At 45.9% G+C, this 18686-nt stretch overlaps 1 protein-coding gene across 1 annotated transcript in view; it reads right to left on the reverse strand.

Annotated features, from left to right (window-relative positions):
- Positions 1 to 18686, reverse strand: part of MGLL (monoglyceride lipase) — a 412525-nt gene that overhangs the window by 58441 nt on the left and 335398 nt on the right. The window contains exon 6 of the mRNA XM_086939284.1: positions 392 to 481. Coding sequence (XP_086795410.1) covers positions 392 to 481 — 90 coding nt within the window. The remainder of the gene's footprint in view (positions 1 to 391; positions 482 to 18686) is intronic.

An 18686-nucleotide genomic window follows, 5' to 3' on the forward strand; every position in this document is an offset into this window, starting at 1 on the left:
TAAAAGAGATGGAAAAGCATTATAAACGTCTGGGCATTGAGAAACCAGAATGACTGTCCTCTCAAAAACACCTTCCAATAATGGACCGATTGTGAACCAGTCCAATGCATCCATTCTTGAAGGATCCCTGGGTGTAACTCTAGAGGGGGCCGGACCCTACAGAGAGCACTGTTTAGGGTTGTGACGTGGTCATATTGCACAGGGTGCTAGTATTTAAACATTTTCTAGACCTACCTTTGCTACTGGTCGAGCCCTGGTATTCTCCCCCCTTCCAAGAAATGATGAACAGCAGGCACGTGCCGCTTCATTGCAGAAAAAAGTCCCACAGATTCTGCTAATTGTCTCCTGGTCCCACCAGCTCCTGCAGGGGGCATCAGTCATGACAACTCACCTCCTTCTTGTTCCGAGAAATACAATTGGGGTCAATGGATCCCAGGGTGAGGTTTGGGAGGACGTGGTTGAGAACCTTAGCTGCAAAAACCTAAGAGACGAGAAAAAGAGCCGGTTGGAACTCTGTGGAAAAGACACACAAGCACTTTATTGTGCTACACTTTACCAGTGGTGAACTAGTAACGGCGACAGTTCACTTTGCTTCGTGTACACAACATTACTTTTTGCATGAACATGTGTGAACCATAACAACTTTACGTATGAAGAACTTTAGGATGGACTTTTTTAGTCCATGAAACAGAATACCAAACCATTACAAGAATTAATATGTTTTGACAAAGCCAATAGGTCTGGATTGTATACAGTGCATGCACACTGATATGTCTTGGACAACACACATACACACCAATGTCAGAAGAAATGAAGGGGCACATGCATCAATGAAGGCTTTTGTGATTCCTTAATTGCGATTATTAAGGAATCGCAAAAGCCTATGCATGTAGGAATCGCTTAAAAAATTGCAATTCCCAAACATTCCTAAATTTCGACTCCCAAATTGCGAGGACGCAGTTAAGGAATGCCTTCCCATTCATTCCTATCTGCCTACAAGCCCATAGGAATTAATGGGAAATTGCATGCGCAATTTGAGAGTACCCAACAGGTACTCGCAAATTGTGCATGCGATTTCAAGGGTGCAGGGGTGTCAAAAGGACACCCGGTTGCACCCCTGAAATTGATATGTGCACCCATGTTACGCACACACATGTCCCAAGAGCATTTGTGTGTGTAACATGGGACATTGAAAATGCATTTTGGTGCTTTTTTTCAAAGAAATTGCAATTTAACATCACCTTTCATTTGACGGTAATTTGTGAATCTTAATTGCGAAAATGCAATTCTTTTTACTTTATGTGATTTCCTAAATGCAATGCAATTTAAGTAATCACAATGTTGCGATTTCGTAAATTGAGATTTTTGCATTTGGGATGATGCATCCCAAATGCAAAAATACCGGTCGCAAAGGGGCAGATTCTCAGAATCTGCCCCTTTGCGACTGGTTTTTGCCTTGATGCATCTGGCCCATAGAAACCTATTCATGCAGATCATCAACACACACAGGCATTTGTGCACCCAAACCAAAACACCAAAAGCAGCCTCCACATACAGGCAAACAAACCAGCAGTCATGCACACGGATAACAGGCATACAGGCACCTATGGACACAGACAAATCAACACTCAGTCACCATCTGTGTTTCAGCCACTATCATGCTCTTCACCAAGGCTACAACACAAACAGACAAAGCTCAGTCTGCAGGGGTTTAGTAGTTCAGGCCGTTGCTCCTCTGTGTTATTTACCATTAGACTTTGCTGCCCTTCAGTGGATGTTTTTGAACCTCACTCTAAGATTTCACTTCAAAAGATGCATTAATTCATATTTTCCTTACTGTACGTGTCATTTTGTGTATTTCATTCAAGATTTTTTTCGGGTATCCCTAACACTGGACTGGCATCTGGGGTAGGCCCAGTGATTAATTTGTAAAAGATGAAGTGCAGGGTCTTCCTCAGGAGGCCACTGCAGCTTGCACCACCCTCTACCCCTGCCTGCCAGCCATGCACAGAACCAACACAACTGCTAACCTTCACACTCCTACAAGAGTGACAATCCAGACTATTTCAGCCCTCCAAATCTATGAAGATGACTTGGACAGCAGATATTATTCCTGTTAAATGTTTATTTAATTAATAAACAACTGTATTGTGCTCTTTTTTTAATTTAGACAAACAGCGCCACCATGAGGCAGACTGTCATAAGTTCAGGTGTTGACAATTAAGTGCAGGTGCCGAGCACCGGAAACCACTGGCTCAAATTAAGCACTGTAGCTGAAGTCCTACTGCCCATGCTGCTACGTCCCTGAGGATCCAGGGGGTCACTGGTCCTACTTTCCACTTCTCATAGCTAAAGATGGACGGTACACACTCTGAATGTCCATAGCCTACATGATTAGTAGGCAATAGAACCACCCAGTTCTGCAACTCTGAAATGTTCCTTTCATTGGACAGATATGCTCTTAACCCTTCGTACCCACCTCGAGCAGGTAGGTCTGGCGAATGTTTTTCAAGGCATTAGCATACAGATAAATTATAATATTTCAAATCCAATATTTCTCTGGAATAAGGGTTTGCAGGCTACATATTCTTAACAAAAACATAGCATTTGGACGGAAGGGATCAGACCCCTCCCTGTTGTGAAGGGCAAAGATTCCATGACTTTTTGGTGCTGGTCTTCAGCATAATTAAAGTCAATCCTGGCCTCATTCATGAGAAATACTGGCAAGTGGATCACTAAAAATAAAAATAATACCCCATTAAAATCAGTCCAACATGAGCAGCTTCCAACATATGTGTAGGAGACAGTATGCAATCTATTTCAACCTCTAAAACTTAGTATAATCCTACAAAGAGAAACAAGACAACTGAAGGGCAACGCGGAAAACAGAATGTTCTACTTTACAATCGGCATTAAGGCATCGCCCTCATGGGGGGCAGACATCAGGTGCGGCTCCTCCGTTATTGTGGAGGAGCATTGCCCCCCTGCCAACAGCGTAAAAAAAACAACAACAACAACAAACCCGGGTTTATTATCTTTTTATTTGGTTTCCCAGCCGAGTCTTGGAGGCGGGGCCAGTGGGGATGACAGTTACCAGTGAGGAGTGGCTGCACTGCTATCAGTGCGCATGACAGTTTGGCCGACCAACTTAGGCTGGCCAAACCGTCATCCACACTGAAGCGCTCTCCAACCCAGCTGTGTTGCTGGGTTAGAGACAGCAAAGCACAGGCTCCCTGTCTCCCTATGAGCGCAAATCATTTGTGCTCAGGCCATTCATGAAGCTGCTGTCATGCATGTGAGCATCTTCGGGATTGGCTGCAGGGGAGTCTGGGAGCGTCTGCTTGCAGTGGAGACACGAGAGGAGCAGACGACCATAAAGCGACGGGCTGCAGACGGTAGGTAAGTTATTTTCTCCTCCTTTTTTTCGTTGTTGTTGTCCTGCCTCCGGCCGTTACTGTAACTAATGGACTAGTTGCAAAAAGTGCATGATCACAGTATTACATTGTGAGACAAACACGCCAAGCCTGGCCTGAAAACGATCAATGGTCTTCCAGTGGGGCCTAGACTCACATTACAAATTCTATTAGATGATGAAGGAGGTACCCTGGAGACAGAGTCTAGGCTATCCATAAAGGCTGGCCCCACAGTGCATGCCACCCAGGAACCTCCGATCAGCCAGCAGTCATGCAATCTGTCAATCAAAGTTCAGGCAAAAAATTACGGTGGTATGTCACTTCCAAGAGAGAGCCCCGCCTCTGAACACAATCATCCCAACCAACCAGGAAAGCTGAATCATCTCATCAGTGGTGAAGAGGACCCTTAATTTGAATCCATTCAAGTAAATTTTCCACTGACAGTACATATAAGGGAATGCACCCTTTGTACTATGACTGGTCTTCAGATGCCAATGGCCGACTGGACAAAGACCCTCACACCCACCACTTACTAGCTGGCAACGTCAACGCATATCTAGGCTGGAATCTACTGGGGGCCAATCCAAAGCATACAGCTTGGCAACACAGCTTGAAGTGATCGAAGAAAGCTGGTCGGGGAACCAACCTGGGATCTGGAGGAGCTCTACGTATGCAGTGTGTAACGTTTGATGATGCACTACACAGCGATTGTAGAAATACAGTCGAGACAACCAGGAATCTTGGTCTGACAAACTGCCCTACACATTCTATAGTCACCCCCGTTGGTGGAACACCCCCTTACTCGATGGAGAGCAACAAGAACTGTCTAATCTGTGTAACTTTTTAAACCAAGTGTAAATTACTAACCCAGGGCCCGATTCACAGAACTAACTTACGACAAAATCCTAAACTTACTACTTTTGGTATTCACAGAAGGCCTTTAGTAGTCTTAAATTAGGATTTTGTCTTAAGTTAGGATTTTGTCTTAAATTAGGATTTTGTCTGAAGTTAAACTTAAGTTTAATTTAAGACAAAATCCTAATTTAATACAAAATCCTAATTTAGGACAACATCCTAACTTAAAACAAAATTCTAATTTAAGACAAAATCTTAATTTAGGACAAAATCCTAATTTAGACAAAATCCTAACTTAAGACAAAATCCTAATTTAAGACTACTAAACGCCTTCTGTGAATACCAAAAGTAGTAAGTTTAGGATTTTGTCGTAAGTTAGTTCTGTGAATCGGCCCCCCAGTGTGTACGTATATCTCAAACCAAATGTGTTGAAGTGGTCGTATGGTGATAATATTAGAGCCACACAAAAGAACTCCAGAAATAAGTCCTACAAATGTACTGTGCCCAACATTTCTGCTTCTGAACCCTGAATATCCTTAACCTATAGTAGGTTACCATGGTTACGGTAGCGATCCGCATATCCTCCGCGCACACATGGGGTCCATATGGTACATGCAACTTGTTTGTCATGCTAACTTCATTCTTATGTATTGTTTGTGTAACTCTTACTTAACTACAAAGTGCTGACTGCACATGCAGTATTCCAGTATCATGCTTATTATTACTAATATTTGTATTATTAGTAGTAGCCATAGTGCATAATATTAGCACATAAAATAAGCACATTACAGTATCCAGTGCAGTACTATTTGAAGATGCTCTCCAGGCATTAAAATATTGTTGTTTCCAGCACATTAGGACACATTAACCGCCTCCTATTGTGGGAATTCACAAGCATTCCTAGGGGTTTTCACATCCAATTTTTGCACTTAATTTTAATACCAAAAAATGGCAGGAATAAGTGTGCAAACTGGGTGTGAAACACACCCATGCAGTTCATGTTTTCAGGAGGAGCACTGAAAGGACTTTGCTAAAAATAGGACCACCATTTGCACGGTGGCCAGGTAAAGAAATCTATGTCAATGTACATTTCCACCTTTTTACTACTGAGCCTGTCAGCGCTGTGAACACGCTGCAGGAGTAAGTATAGGGCAGCAGGAGTACCATACAGTAGCTGAAACTCGTGCCCTTGTCATGCACTGCTAATTACCTCGCATATTACATCACTCCTGACATGATCTATGACATCACCGGTACCATCACTGCAATATCTAAAATGACATAATTGACGATAACACTCTACCTGGTGGGGGCGCAAGTTATAGTTACTTTAGTGCTCGAGTTATAGTTATGTGAAATTACTATAACTGGTGAATTTCAGTGGTTTTGTTAGTTTGCAACGGTATGTTTTAAACTGACATTCTCCCCTAATTATAAAGCCCCTTTAACCTTTAGTTTTTTTCATTGAAAGTATAATAAAAGTCTATGTGTGTGTGTGTGTGTGTGTGTGTGTGTGTGTGTGTGTGTGTGTGTGTGTATATATATATATATATATATATATATATATATATAAAACACCTTGATAGCTCACAATGAGACGGACGCACTCAAGTCCAACGATAGGTTACCAACCTTTATTACAGGTACAGTTGTGCGATGATTGCCGGTAAAAAATGATGTAGCAGCTACCCATCCAGCCTTACTGGCGGGGGTGCGAGTTATAGTTACCTTAGAGCACGGGTCATAGTTTCCTGATACAACTATAATTATAACTATAACGTAAAATTCATTGGTTTTTAGAGTATCAAACATTACATTGTTACTAACCATTTCATCTAACCATAAAGTTACTTTAATCTTAGTTTCTTTCAGTGAATTTCTAGGTTTTTGTAACGTAAAGTAATGAATTGTTACCGTACGTAAATCTAACCACTAGCCATGCACGGCGTTCGGCTGTGTGCAGCATTGAGTTGGCTGTAGGGCCTGGTTGCAAGACCAACCCTCCACATGCAGATAACTCCACGCAAAGCATGGCCTTCATCCGAGCACGGAAGGAGTTTGAGCCACTGCCAAGCAGCGTAGGATTACCCAACCTCCCCAAGGCAGCCAACCCCATGCTGCGCAGGGCTTTAGCCACGCGCGGGGGTTGACCACAGAGCCTGCATCCAACCCCTTCCATGCAGTCAACCCCACACTGCACATGGCCTTTAGCCATATATGGCCGGAATTTGAGCCTTTGCCACGAGGAGCAGCATTAGCCGTTAGCCCTGGGGACTCTATGCCTCCATGCAAACACAATTAAAGAGGGGAGGTTGTGTGTGTGAGAGTATATGTATATATATATATATATATATATATATATATATATATATATATATATATATATATATATATATATATATATATATATATATATATATATATACACACATATATATGTATATATAGTATATATACACACACATATATGTGTATATATATATATATATATATATATATATATATATATATATATATATATATATATATATATATATAAAAACACCTTGAAAAGACACAGTATCTTTGAAACATGGCTGTTGCTTTTGTCCTCCTCATCAGGCTGCAAAGTTCTTGTTTCTCCCCTTCCCTTCAGCTTGATTGAGGCCCAGCATGTTTAGCCGCCTCCCATGCAGAGTGTACCCGTTGCCTAGGTGCCATTCTTTTTGATGACTGTAAGCTCAGGGAAACCTCCAAGTAAACAGCTAAAAGCAGGAAAATGTGCATGCATTACCAAACAAAATCTATTTCCATCTGGTCTCTCAGGCTTGAAATGGGAAAGCTTTCAGAAGCACTGCTGTGCCAAGAAAGCTCCAAAGAGGAGGGCGGTGCTGTTGTGCCATTTAAATGTACCCCTTAAGTAACTTAATAGTGGAAAATGTGGACAATGGAAAGTAGCCTTCAAAGGGACCATAATCTCTGAAGTGAATGGCAAACTAATTACAGGAAGCCAAAAATCCAAAATTAGCACCATCCCGACCTCAGCGCAGCGGCGTGGCTTGCTAGTGCTCGGGACAAGGCAAGTATCCTTCCACTTTTCTTTTAAAATTTTGCAATCCCATTGAAATGTTGTGCCCCTAAGAATGCCCTTAAGAATTGTGCGTCTGGGGCAACGGCTCCTGTGGTCCCGCCCACTCTATGCCACTGCCTACGCGTGCTGAAAGTTAGCGGGTCAGGTCGCTTTGCCAATTGTCCATCAGGGCTGAGAGTGCCCAGGCCGCTGTGTGAAGTTGGTGGACCACACAGTGTCAAAACAGCTTAGCATGAACAACATCTCGCTCTGGTGTCATTTTCAGGATTTTGGGGTCCCAGACAAGTCATATTACGGGGGCCCCTGTACAGAACAAATTTGAATTGCATTCCTATTTTCAGCTAATTGAAACCTACACGATATCAAAGAATATTAAATTAAATGTTAAACTTTAACAGGGGCTCGTACAATAACACCCCAAAAATCCTAATGACACAGGGTAGAAAGATAGACTCAGTGGTAGCAGTAGGCAGAGAGGGGGAGCAGTTTGCATAGAGAAATAGAATAGATAGAGATCAAATAGAAAGGAGGTTCACTTTTACTGGGGGCCCCTTGGAAGGTGGGGTCCCTGGGCAATTGTCCACTTTGCCTATTGTAATGTTGTTATAATGTCCCCACAAAGCACATGAGACTTGGGTATTCAGCTCCAGTATTTATTAACTGATAACAATGATAACTGATTCCATAGAGCGCCGAGCGTCTGACTCCCTGGGGCCCCGGTCGCTTATGTTCTCAAAGTCCTCGCGCGCTTTCCCCAGCCTCGCTCTGCGCATGCTCGCGTCTCACGCTCTAGCTACTGCGCAGCGAGTCATCGCGCTGTCTGCAGTAGACTAGAGCGCAACACCACATATCTCCCCCTTCACAAACCAACAACAACAACAGCAGGGGGTATGCTTCAATAGTCACTCATATCATAGTCTTTGAAACGGGGAGGCAGAATGACCGCCCTCCCGGTGCGGGTGCGTCTTACCGGGTTGGCTTCTTCACTCATACCCTCCTCAGGTAGGCTTCTAGTGTCCGCCTGGTTACTGTCCTCCATGTCCCCAGGCGGGGCTCCACTGCTTCTTGATTCTTCCGCTGTCTGTGCTTCTCCATTCTTTTCATTGTCCTTTGCTTCCTGTCGTTCCTCCTGATTGCCTGTTCTTGTCTGTATGTCATCCTCTCCTCCGGGTTGTTGCTCCTCTACCTTGATCGCCGGCCATTGCATGATCCTGTTGACTCTTGCCATGCGGTCTTGGGACCACACTCTCCCATCGCTGAGTAGAGCCGCTCTACCATACACTTCACACACTTGTAATGGTTTGCTGTACTTGCTTTCGCCCTTCTTCTGAAGAGTTGGGAGTTTGACTCTGACCCACTCCCCTTTTTCCAACAGGACGCCTTTGGTGTTGTGTCGCTTGTTGTAGTGTGCTGCATACACTTTTTGAGCTTTTTCCATGTTGTGCTGTACCACTGCCGGAGACCATTTACTAGTCACGGTTTTCTCTCTCCACACCACATTGTCTCTAGTGAAGGGGAACCGGCCCCTCAAGATCTGAAAAGGGCTGTACCCTAACACCGTCGGTGTAATCCTGTATGCCCATAACATGCTTTGGACTTCGGTTTCCCACTCTTTACCTTGCATTATGGCAGCTTGTATTGACCCCATCAGCACACGGTTGAAACGCTCCACTTGTCCATTACATGCTGGGTGATAGACTGCTGTGTGTTTGGACTTTATTCCATTTCTCTTCATGTACCTGATCCATTTGTCTGAGGTGAACTGTGGGCCATTGTCACTCAATATAGTTTTTGGTATTCCTTCCCTCAAAAACAGTGAGGTAAGGAATTTTAGCACAGTGTCCGTGTCCATGGATTCCTGCACATCTATCTCGGGCCATTTCGAGTATTTGTCAATAACCACACACAAGTACTTGCTTATGCCTCTGTCGTCGAGAACTGGTCCTAGGATATCCACTGCTATGTCTTCCCACAGGTTATGGGGACGGTCAAATTCTCCCAGCGCAGGTCTCAATGGTCTCAAAATTTTATCAGCACCTTGGCATTGGACACATTCTCTTACTTGCCTTTCTATCCGACTGCCCATGCCGGGGCACCAGTACATCTGTTTCACCCTGACTTTCGTCTTCACAATGCCAAGGTGTCCCTCGTGAAGTTGTCTCAATAGCGCCGGGATTATGGCTTCCGGCGGTACCACTCTTTCTCCTCGGTACAAGAATATTCCGGAATCGCTCAACGACAACTCTTCCCGAACCTCATAGTACTTCCTCAATTCCGCTTTGAGTTTCCGTTTGTCTGGCCATCCGGAGGTGAGATATTGTTTGACTTCCACAATCTCACGGTCATTCTCATACGCCTCGCCCATTCCTGTTTGCTTATCGTCGTCTCCATGTCAACTATGTCCGCTACCATCTCTTCTGTATCCTGTGGTGTCGCCGGGGCGTCTTCCATGGCGGAGGCTCTGCTTAGGTAGTCTGCTACCCTATTCTGTGTCCCTGGCAGGTACTCTACATCGTATGTGTAGTCCAATTGTTTGAGTGTCATCTTGGCAATGCGGGTGTAGCCGTGTCGTGGCCGCACGATGTCAGGACCTTGACCAATGGTTTGTGGTCGGTTTGTAGTTTGAACCTGGTGCCCCAGATAAATTGCCTGAACTTTCCCATTGCCCAAGTAACCGCCAGCATCTCTTTCTCGATGACGCTATATTTCTGTTCAGTGGGGGATAGAGCTCGAGATGCAAAGCTGATAGTCTCTACAGTGCCATTCTCTCTTTCTTGAGCGAGAACAGCTCCCAATCCTTTGTCGCTGGCATCTGTTGTCAATATGGTACTGCCTGAAGGGTCATAGCCTTGTAAGGGCACTGCCTCGCTGATGTCTTTCTTCAGGCCATCGAACTCGCCTTGTGCTTCTGCATCCCATTCAAACTTAGATTTGTCTCTGATGAGTTGGCGGAGCTTATGAGTCTTAGAGGCAAAGTGTCTTACAAATTTGCTGTAGTATTCGGCCATCCCAAGGAACGACCGAATATCCTCTTTGGTGCTTGGGGCCTTGGCATCATTGATGGCTCTCACATTCTGCCGTTTGGGTGATATGCCTTGACTCCCGATCTCGTGTCCTAGATAAGTCACTGACGACATTCCTATTTTGCATTTGCTCCACTCCGCCGTGAGGCCTTTTTCTTGCAGCACAGTGAGCACTCTAGACAGTTTGCTGTCGTGATCCTTCTGGGTGGTCCCCATTATCAGGGTGTCGTCCTGAAAATACTGGACTCCTGGTAGATCTTTAAACAGTCGGTGCATTAATTTCTGAAATACGGCAGCTGCCGAGGCCAGTCCAAAAGGCATGCGGCGGAACTGATAGCACCCAAAGGGCGTGATGAACGAGGTGTACTTTCTGCTCGTTGGGTGCAAGTCGATCTGGTGATACGCCAATGTGAGGTCAATGGTGGAAAACCATGACACTCCTTTTGTTCTCGCCAGCATTTCTTCAATCCTTGGCAGGGGAAACTTTTCTACTATTAGGCATTTGTTGAGTTCACGAAGGTCCACACATAGCTGGACATTTCCATTGGGTTTCCTGGCCACGACCAAGGGGGCCAACCATTCAGAACTGTCAATCAGCTCGATGATCCCTTGTTGCTCTAGCCTTTGGAGCTCCATCTGTACTGCTTCTTTAATGGCAATAGGAATGTTCCTGACCTTGTGAGACACCGGGCGGGCTCCTTCCTTGAGCAGTATCTTATGAACGAATTTTTCTAATTTCCCCACTGTGCCTCCGAAGACCTTGGGGTAGGCTTGCTTTAGTTCATCACGTTGGAGTGATTGGCTATCTTCAGTTAGGAGGATTTGCTCTTTGCCACCAGGATCCAATTTGATTCCTAGGTCGCCTGCGTCTCTCCAGCCAAGTACAGAGGGCCCCCTCTCCGCCACGTACAGCTTGCAGGTGGCTGATCTACCTCTGAATTCAAACCGCAGTGCACGGAATCCTACCATGGGGATCGCGTTGTTGGTGTACGAGATAGGGCGGATGTCAGGCGGTTGTAGCATCGGCCCCAAGATGGGTACAAAATCCTCTTCCCACACGGATCGCTGCACTATTGTCCACGGGGATCCCGAGTCGATGGCTATGTGCACCTTCACCCCTCCTATGAACATGTCCGTGCGCGGCTTGTCTGAGCGCTTGCCTGTCACATCTAGCACTTGATCATCCACACACAGAACCAAATCGTCATCCTCTTGGTCTTCTTCCGTTAAGTCTTCCGATGGAGTGGACTCGATACACCTCACCATGGCCTTCTTCCCTTTCTTGCGGCACACTTTTTCAAAATGGCCGACCAGGCCACAGAACGCGCATCTGGCGCGAAACGCTGGGCACCGCTTGTCCTGGGCCGAGTGAGCCGCGCTTACACACCTGTAGCATGAAAATCTGTTGTCCGGGGCTTGCCTTCCCGGTCCGGTTTGCTTCTCTGTCCACCTCGGCTCCTGTTTCCGAGCGCCGGTGGGCCCCTTTTGCTTATATGCCGCAGAGGCTTCATCGATTTTGTTGACCATCTGTTTCTGCGCGCTTTCCCTTTTGGCTGCGTCTGCGCAGCGCTTGGATAGCTCTGTCTTTTTTACTATGGCTATGACGTCTTTGAGCGAAGCTTCACCTTGAGCCCATAGTTTGTCCTGGACTGCCTTGTTAGTCGTGTGCATGACTATCTGATCCTTGATGTACTCATCTTGCAGTTGTCCATAATTGCACGTGATTGCAAGGCGGCGCAGGGCAGCGACGTAGTCATCAATCGACTCTCCTACCTCCTGCTTCCTTTGCTGGAAGTTGTACCGATCAATGGATACACAAACTGCAGGACGGTAGTGGTCGTCAAGATCTTCCAGAGCGTTCTTGAAAACATCCACTTCCGTGGCGAGCCGCTCTTTGGGTACAATGTTCGCAAACACCCTCACGCCCTCCGGGCCCAGGTTGTGCAGTAGTAGTCTTTTCTTCCGGGCACTGGTGTAAGGTTCACCGTTCTCGTCCTCCAAGGCTTCCACATAGTTCTTGAAGTACTCCCTCCAGTCCTCCCACTTCATCAGGGGTTCACCTGGTCTGGGCAGGAAGGGAACGGGGGCGGTCAGTGAAGTTGCCTGGTTGGCCATTCTTGGCTCTACTCTGGGACCCCTTGCTTGGTTCCCCGGGCTGCCTGGGGTACTAGGGGATCCTTCCCCACTCGAGACGTCTCCTCTGCCTCTTGGACTGCCCGGTGCGCTGTTGGCCGCTCCCTGCGTGGGGCTGGGGGGAGGTGGACCTACTTCCTCCTCCTTTGTGTCCCCTCTTCCTGCCAGGGTCCTGGCTAGGGCCTCTCAGCTCTCTGAGACTGCACTGACCTTCACAGTATCCCTTGTTACTGTTCCTCGACAGTGGTCTGGTACCACGCGTCTGCCCTCCGTCCTGGATTGCTGCTGCTGCCACGCTCTATGGAAAAGAGCACTTCCGAGATGATCAGGTCGACTCAGACCAGCTTCTGGGTCCTGGTGCTCCGGTCGCCGTCCACTAGTGCTGTGGAGACAGTGGGGTGCTCCCAGTCCTCGTCGCCACTGTAATGTTGTTATAATGTCCCCACAAAGCACATGAGACTTGGGTATTCAGCTCCAGTATTTATTAACTGATAACAATGATAACTGATTCCATAGAGCGCCGAGCGTCTGACTCCCTGGGGCCCCGGTCGCTTATGGTCTCAAAGTCCTTGCGCTCTTTCCCCAGCCTCGCTCTGCGCATGCGCGTGTCTCACGCACTAGCTACTGCGCAGCGCGTCATCGCGCTGTCTGCAGTAGACTAGAGCGCAACACCACACCTATGCCTTATAATGCCTCTGCCTCACTCCATCGTTAACATCAGGAGGCAGGAGCGGCTTTGTCTCAGCAGCGGGGAAGCGTCGCCCACCTGCTGGCAAAGCAGCAGGCAAACACACATAAATAAAATGCCATGTCAATGCCATTTTATTTCATTGCCACCGCCCCGGCACGTGCTGTGTACAGCGCGAGGGTGGGGTCGGGGCTAAATCCTGCAAATCCAGGAAGACGGCACTGGACTACAGTGAGCATGTCGGTTTGTCCGGCCGTCTTACGACAGCCAGCCTGACATACATACTGTAGACCCCACAATCCAAATGCACCCCACAATCCAAATGCTGTAAAACAGCCTGGAGAATACCGGCACAGGCTCCCTGTCCCCGTCTAAGCGCCAATCCACGGTGCTCAGACCAATCACAGCGCTGCATTGCAGCATTGTGATTGGCTCAGGGGAGCCTGTGTGCCCGGGTGCTTCCTGCAGCTTCTTCCGGACTGGAGTCAGGAAGTGAAGAGAAGCGGAGAAGGAGGAGAGGCAGTGGAAAAGGTGAGTGGTTTTAAAATATATATTTTTCCCCCTTGCTCACCGCTTCACCACCCCCATTCGCTACCAGCCGCCACTGTTTCTGGGTAAAAATCTAGCTTTCTGACAAGTTTGGTATAATTTCGTGCAGCTGTTTGGGCTGTAGCTCTGGTCAGAAATCCCTGTGGATACTGCATGGGGAAATTGCATTTTGGGACCCCCTTTTTCTCAGCCCTCTCTTGATGTGCTGCGGGACGTACAGACCTCTGATTACAGTCAGTATCTGGAAAGGACACCTGTTAGTCGTCAGCGCAACAACAGTTTTCTATGGAATATTTATAAAGACATATCTTGGTTGTCATTGGTACAGCAGCCTTTCATCTCACTCTTAATATTACATGTGATGCAACGTCGGTGATTTCTTTGATGATTTCATATAAGTTGTCACCAATGATGAAGTTATTTATCATTTGTGATGTCATGAATGATGTAAGGTATGATGTCCTAAGCATAGTGTTCAGGCGTTTTGGCAGCATAGCTAAAAATAAGTGGTGGTTTCCGTGTTTTTAGGCTTTATTTTGCACAAAAAAAACTTAAAGTAAAGTTTTTAAAGGTGTTTTTAGTTTTACAACATATATTGGTATAGTAAGCAACAGAAATGATCCTTGTCAATTTTCTATCAGTGAATGAGCTGGGTTTTCTAATTACTTTCTTTGGCCATTGACTGACGCATCAGTGCACCCCCAGCACATGTAGAATGAAACTGACCTCCAAATCTAGTGCTTCTCTGCAGAAAAATGCACCTCTGGCCCTCTAGACTGTGTCATGTCTCTCTTAGTCTGAGAATTCTAACTTCTCTCAGAAGCCAATGGAACATATTTTCAACACAGGTTTCGAAAACTTCCAGCGATTTGCAGTCTCCAAAAGATGACATCAGCTCTGAACAGCCAATCAAATTCAGAGTTTGGATTTGAATGCCGGAGTTCTTGGCTTGTTTAAAGACTAACTGTCAATACATCGCTTCATTTTTCACATCAGTATGTTGGTACATTTCTCAAAAAACAATGAAGTGATGTAGACAACAGCACAAAGAGAAGTCAAAAAGCAATGGACAGTGCCATCCTGCCAAAAGGGGTGTTGAATAGGCCTGGGCGTTAAATTCCGTTCCGCTTGCGGAATTTAGGTAATTTCGCGTTCCGCGGAGAAAGTGAAATTGCACAAGCAATTCCGCGTGTTCGCAGATTTTCTGCGTGTTCGCTGAGATTTTTTAATGGTTCGCTGACGTTTGCATAACGCGATTATGCAAATTCTGCCTACCTCTAGTGTTGAACTATCCTTTGCAATTTTCTCTATGTTGATTAAAATCTGAGAAATTAGCTTTTGAGACCATCCCTTGAGCGGCCTCTCAACCACCCTTCACCAACTTGTGAAAACCCATGAAGTTGTTTTGAACGTTTTGTGCAGAATTATCGTATGGGGCAAGGACATTAGGGAAAACAAAAATTGTTTTGTAAGAGCTATCAACAATAGCCATGCCTACAGACCCACTAACACCACCTCTGTTTCAAAGAAGCACATTACAAACAAATATTTAACATTTCAACAGGCTTGTAACTTTGAGAAAGGCAAGCTTTCATTTCCCTTACAACAATTTTACTGGGTCTGAAGCATAAACCTGATCTTTCAGAAATAAAACCCAATTTCTGACTTTAACTCGAATCAGGAGCAATCTATTGTAAAACCGACAGCAAGAAAGATATTATTATCCCTAGTTAAAATAGTGCTTCCATTACAGAATGTATTATTATATGATTTCACTCTATAAAACAATTCACTCACCCAATTAGAAATGTCATAAATAAATAGATAGATTATTGACAGTGAGGAGGTGATGGATAAATGTGAGTTAACAAATGTTTATTCCTACTTGGTAGAAATGGCAAGAGTTGAGGATTTGGAAAAACAAGAGTATGGGGTCCCCATGCAGTACCTTCACTCAGTTACAGACTCCCGGCTTCAGTCGCAGGCTATGCCGTTGTTCCTGACCCCCCATTTCAACAGGCTGCCTATCAATCTGTTCTTCATCACAATACTCTCACTTTTTATCAGTCAGGTCAAGAATCCATCCTAACTGGACAGACTCGTTATTTTTGGTGTAGATGAGGTCATACTGAGAGTAACAACAGGCCCACTGAGAATCACAGGCTTGAGACTAATTACAGATCCCTGAGTATTGCTGGCTTGAGGGTAATGAAAGACCCACTGAGCATCGCAAGCTTGAGAGTAAGGAGAGACCTACTGAGTATTGCAGGTTTGAGAATAAGAACAGATCCACTGATTATTGAAAACTTGAGAGTAAGGGCAGAACCACTGAGTATTGCAGGCTTGAGAGTGAGGACAGACCCACTGAGTATCGCAAGCTTGAGTGTAAGGACAGTCCCACTGAGTATCGCAGGTTTGAGAATAGGAACAGATCCACTGATAATTGAAAACTTGAGAGTAAGGGCAGAACCACTGAGTGTTGCAGGCTTGAGAGTGAGGACAGACCCACTGAGTATCGCAAGCTTGAGAGTAAGGAGAGACCTACTGAGTATCGCAGGTTTGAGAATAGGAACAGATCCACTGATAATTGAAAACTTGAGAGTAAGGGCAGAACCACTGAGTATTGCAGGCTTGAGAGTGAGGACAGACCCACTGAGTATCGCAAGCTTGAGAGTAAGGAGAGACCTACTGAGTATCGCAGGTTTGAGAATAGGAACAGATCCACTGATAATTGAAAACTTGAGAGTAAGGGCAGAACCACTGAGTATTGCAGGCTTGAGAGTGAGGACAGACCCACTGAGTATCGCAAGCTTGCGCGTAAGGACAGGCCTACTGAGTATTGCAGGCTTGAGAGTAAGAAGAGACCCACTGAGTATCATAAACTTGAAAGTAAAGACAGGCCCATTGAGTATCCTAGGCTTGAGAGAAAGGACAGATCCTCTGAGTATTGCAAACTTGAGAGTGAGGACAGACCCACTGAGTATTGCAAACTTGAAAGTGAGGACAGATCTACTGAGTATCGCAGGCTTGAGAGTAAAGAGAGGCCCACTGAGTATTGCAGGCTTGAGAATAAGGACAGATCTACTGAGTATCGCAGGCTTGAGAGTACAGAGAGGCCCACTGAGTATTGCCGGCTTGAGAATAAGGACAGATCTACTGAGTATTGAAGGCTTGTGAATAAGGACAGACTAACTGAGTATTGCAAACTTGAGAGTGAGGACCTAGCCACTGAGTATCGCAAACTTGAAAGTAAGGATCTACCCACTGAGTATCGCAGGCTTGAGAGTAAGGAGAGACCCACTGAGAATTGCAAGCTTGAGATTAAGGAGAGACCCACTGAGTATCGCAGGCTTAAGAATAAGGACAGATCTACTGAGTATTGCAAACTTGACAGTGGGGACAGACCCACTGAGTATCGCAAGCTTGAGAATAAGGACAGATATACGGAGTATCGCAAGCTTGAGCGTAAGGACAGATCCACTGAGTATTGCAGGCTTGAGAGTTAGGACAGACCCACTGAGTATTGCAAACGTGAAAGTGAGGACAGATCCACTGAGTATCGCAGGCTTGAGAGTAAAGAGAGGCCCACTGAGTATTGCCGGCTTGAGGGTAAGGACAGACTAACTGAGTATTGAAGGCTTGTGAATAAGGACAGACTAACTGAGTATTGCAAACTTGAGAGTGAGGACCTAGCCACTGAGTATCGCAAATTTGAAAGTAAGGATCTACCCACTGAGTATCGCAGGCTTGAGAGTAAGGAGAGACCCACTGAGAATTGCAAGCTTGAGATTAAGGAGAGACCCACTGAGTATCGCAGGCTTAAGAATAAGGACAGATCTACTGAGTATTGCAAACTTGACAGTGAGGACAGACCCACTGAGTATCGCAAGCTTGAGAATAAGGACAGATATACCTAGTATCGCAAGCTTGAGCGTAAGGACAGATCCACTGAGTATTGCAGGCTTGAGAGTTAGGACAGACCCACTGAGTATTGCAAACGTGAAAGTGAGGACAGATCCACTGAGTATTGCAAATGTGAGAGTGAGGACAGACCCACTGAGTATTGCAGGCTTTAGAGTAACGACAGATCCTCTGAATACTGCAAGCTTGAGAGTTAGGACAGACCCACTGAGTATTGCAAACTTGAGAGTAAGGACAGATCCACTGAGTATTGCAAACTTGAGAGTGAGGACAGACCCACTGAGTATTGCAAACGTGAGAGTGAGGACAGACCCACTGAGTATTGCAAATGTGAGAGTGAGGACAGATCCACTGAGTATTGCAAACTTGAAAGTGAGGACAGACCCACTAAGTATTGAAACTTGAGAGTGAGGATAGACCCACTGAGTATCACAGGTTTGAGAGCAAGGACAGATCCACTGAGTATCGCAGGCTTGAGAGTAAGGACAGGCCCACTAAGTATCACAGGCTTGAGAGTAAGGACAGGCCCACTGAGTATCACAGGCCTGGGAGTAAGGACAGACCCACTGGGTACCACAGGCTTGAGAGTAAGGACAGGCCACTGAGTATCACAGGCTTAAGAGTAAGGACAGGCCCACCGAGTACCGAAGGCCTGAGAGTAAGAACAGACCCACTGAGTATCACAGGCTTGAGAGTAAGGACAGACCCACTGAGCATCACAGGCCTGAGAGTAATGCCACTCCAACTGAGTATCACAGGCTTGCAAGTAAGGACAGGCCCACTGAGTATCACAGGCTTAAGAGTAAGGACAGGCCCAGTGAGTACCGCAGGCCTGAGAGTAAGGACAGACCCACTGAGTATCACAAGTTTGAGAGTAAGGACAGATCCACTGAGTATCGCAGGCCTGAGAGTAATGACAGGCTCACTGTGTATCACAGGTTTTAGGGTAAGGACAGATCCACTGAGTATCACAGGCCTGGGAGTAAGGAGAGACCCACTGAGTATCACAAACTTGAAAGTGAGGACAGATCTAC

This window comes from Lissotriton vulgaris, chromosome 9, assembly GCF_964263255.1.
Source record: "Lissotriton vulgaris chromosome 9, aLisVul1.2, whole genome shotgun sequence".
Taxonomy (NCBI): domain Eukaryota; kingdom Metazoa; phylum Chordata; class Amphibia; order Caudata; family Salamandridae; genus Lissotriton; species Lissotriton vulgaris.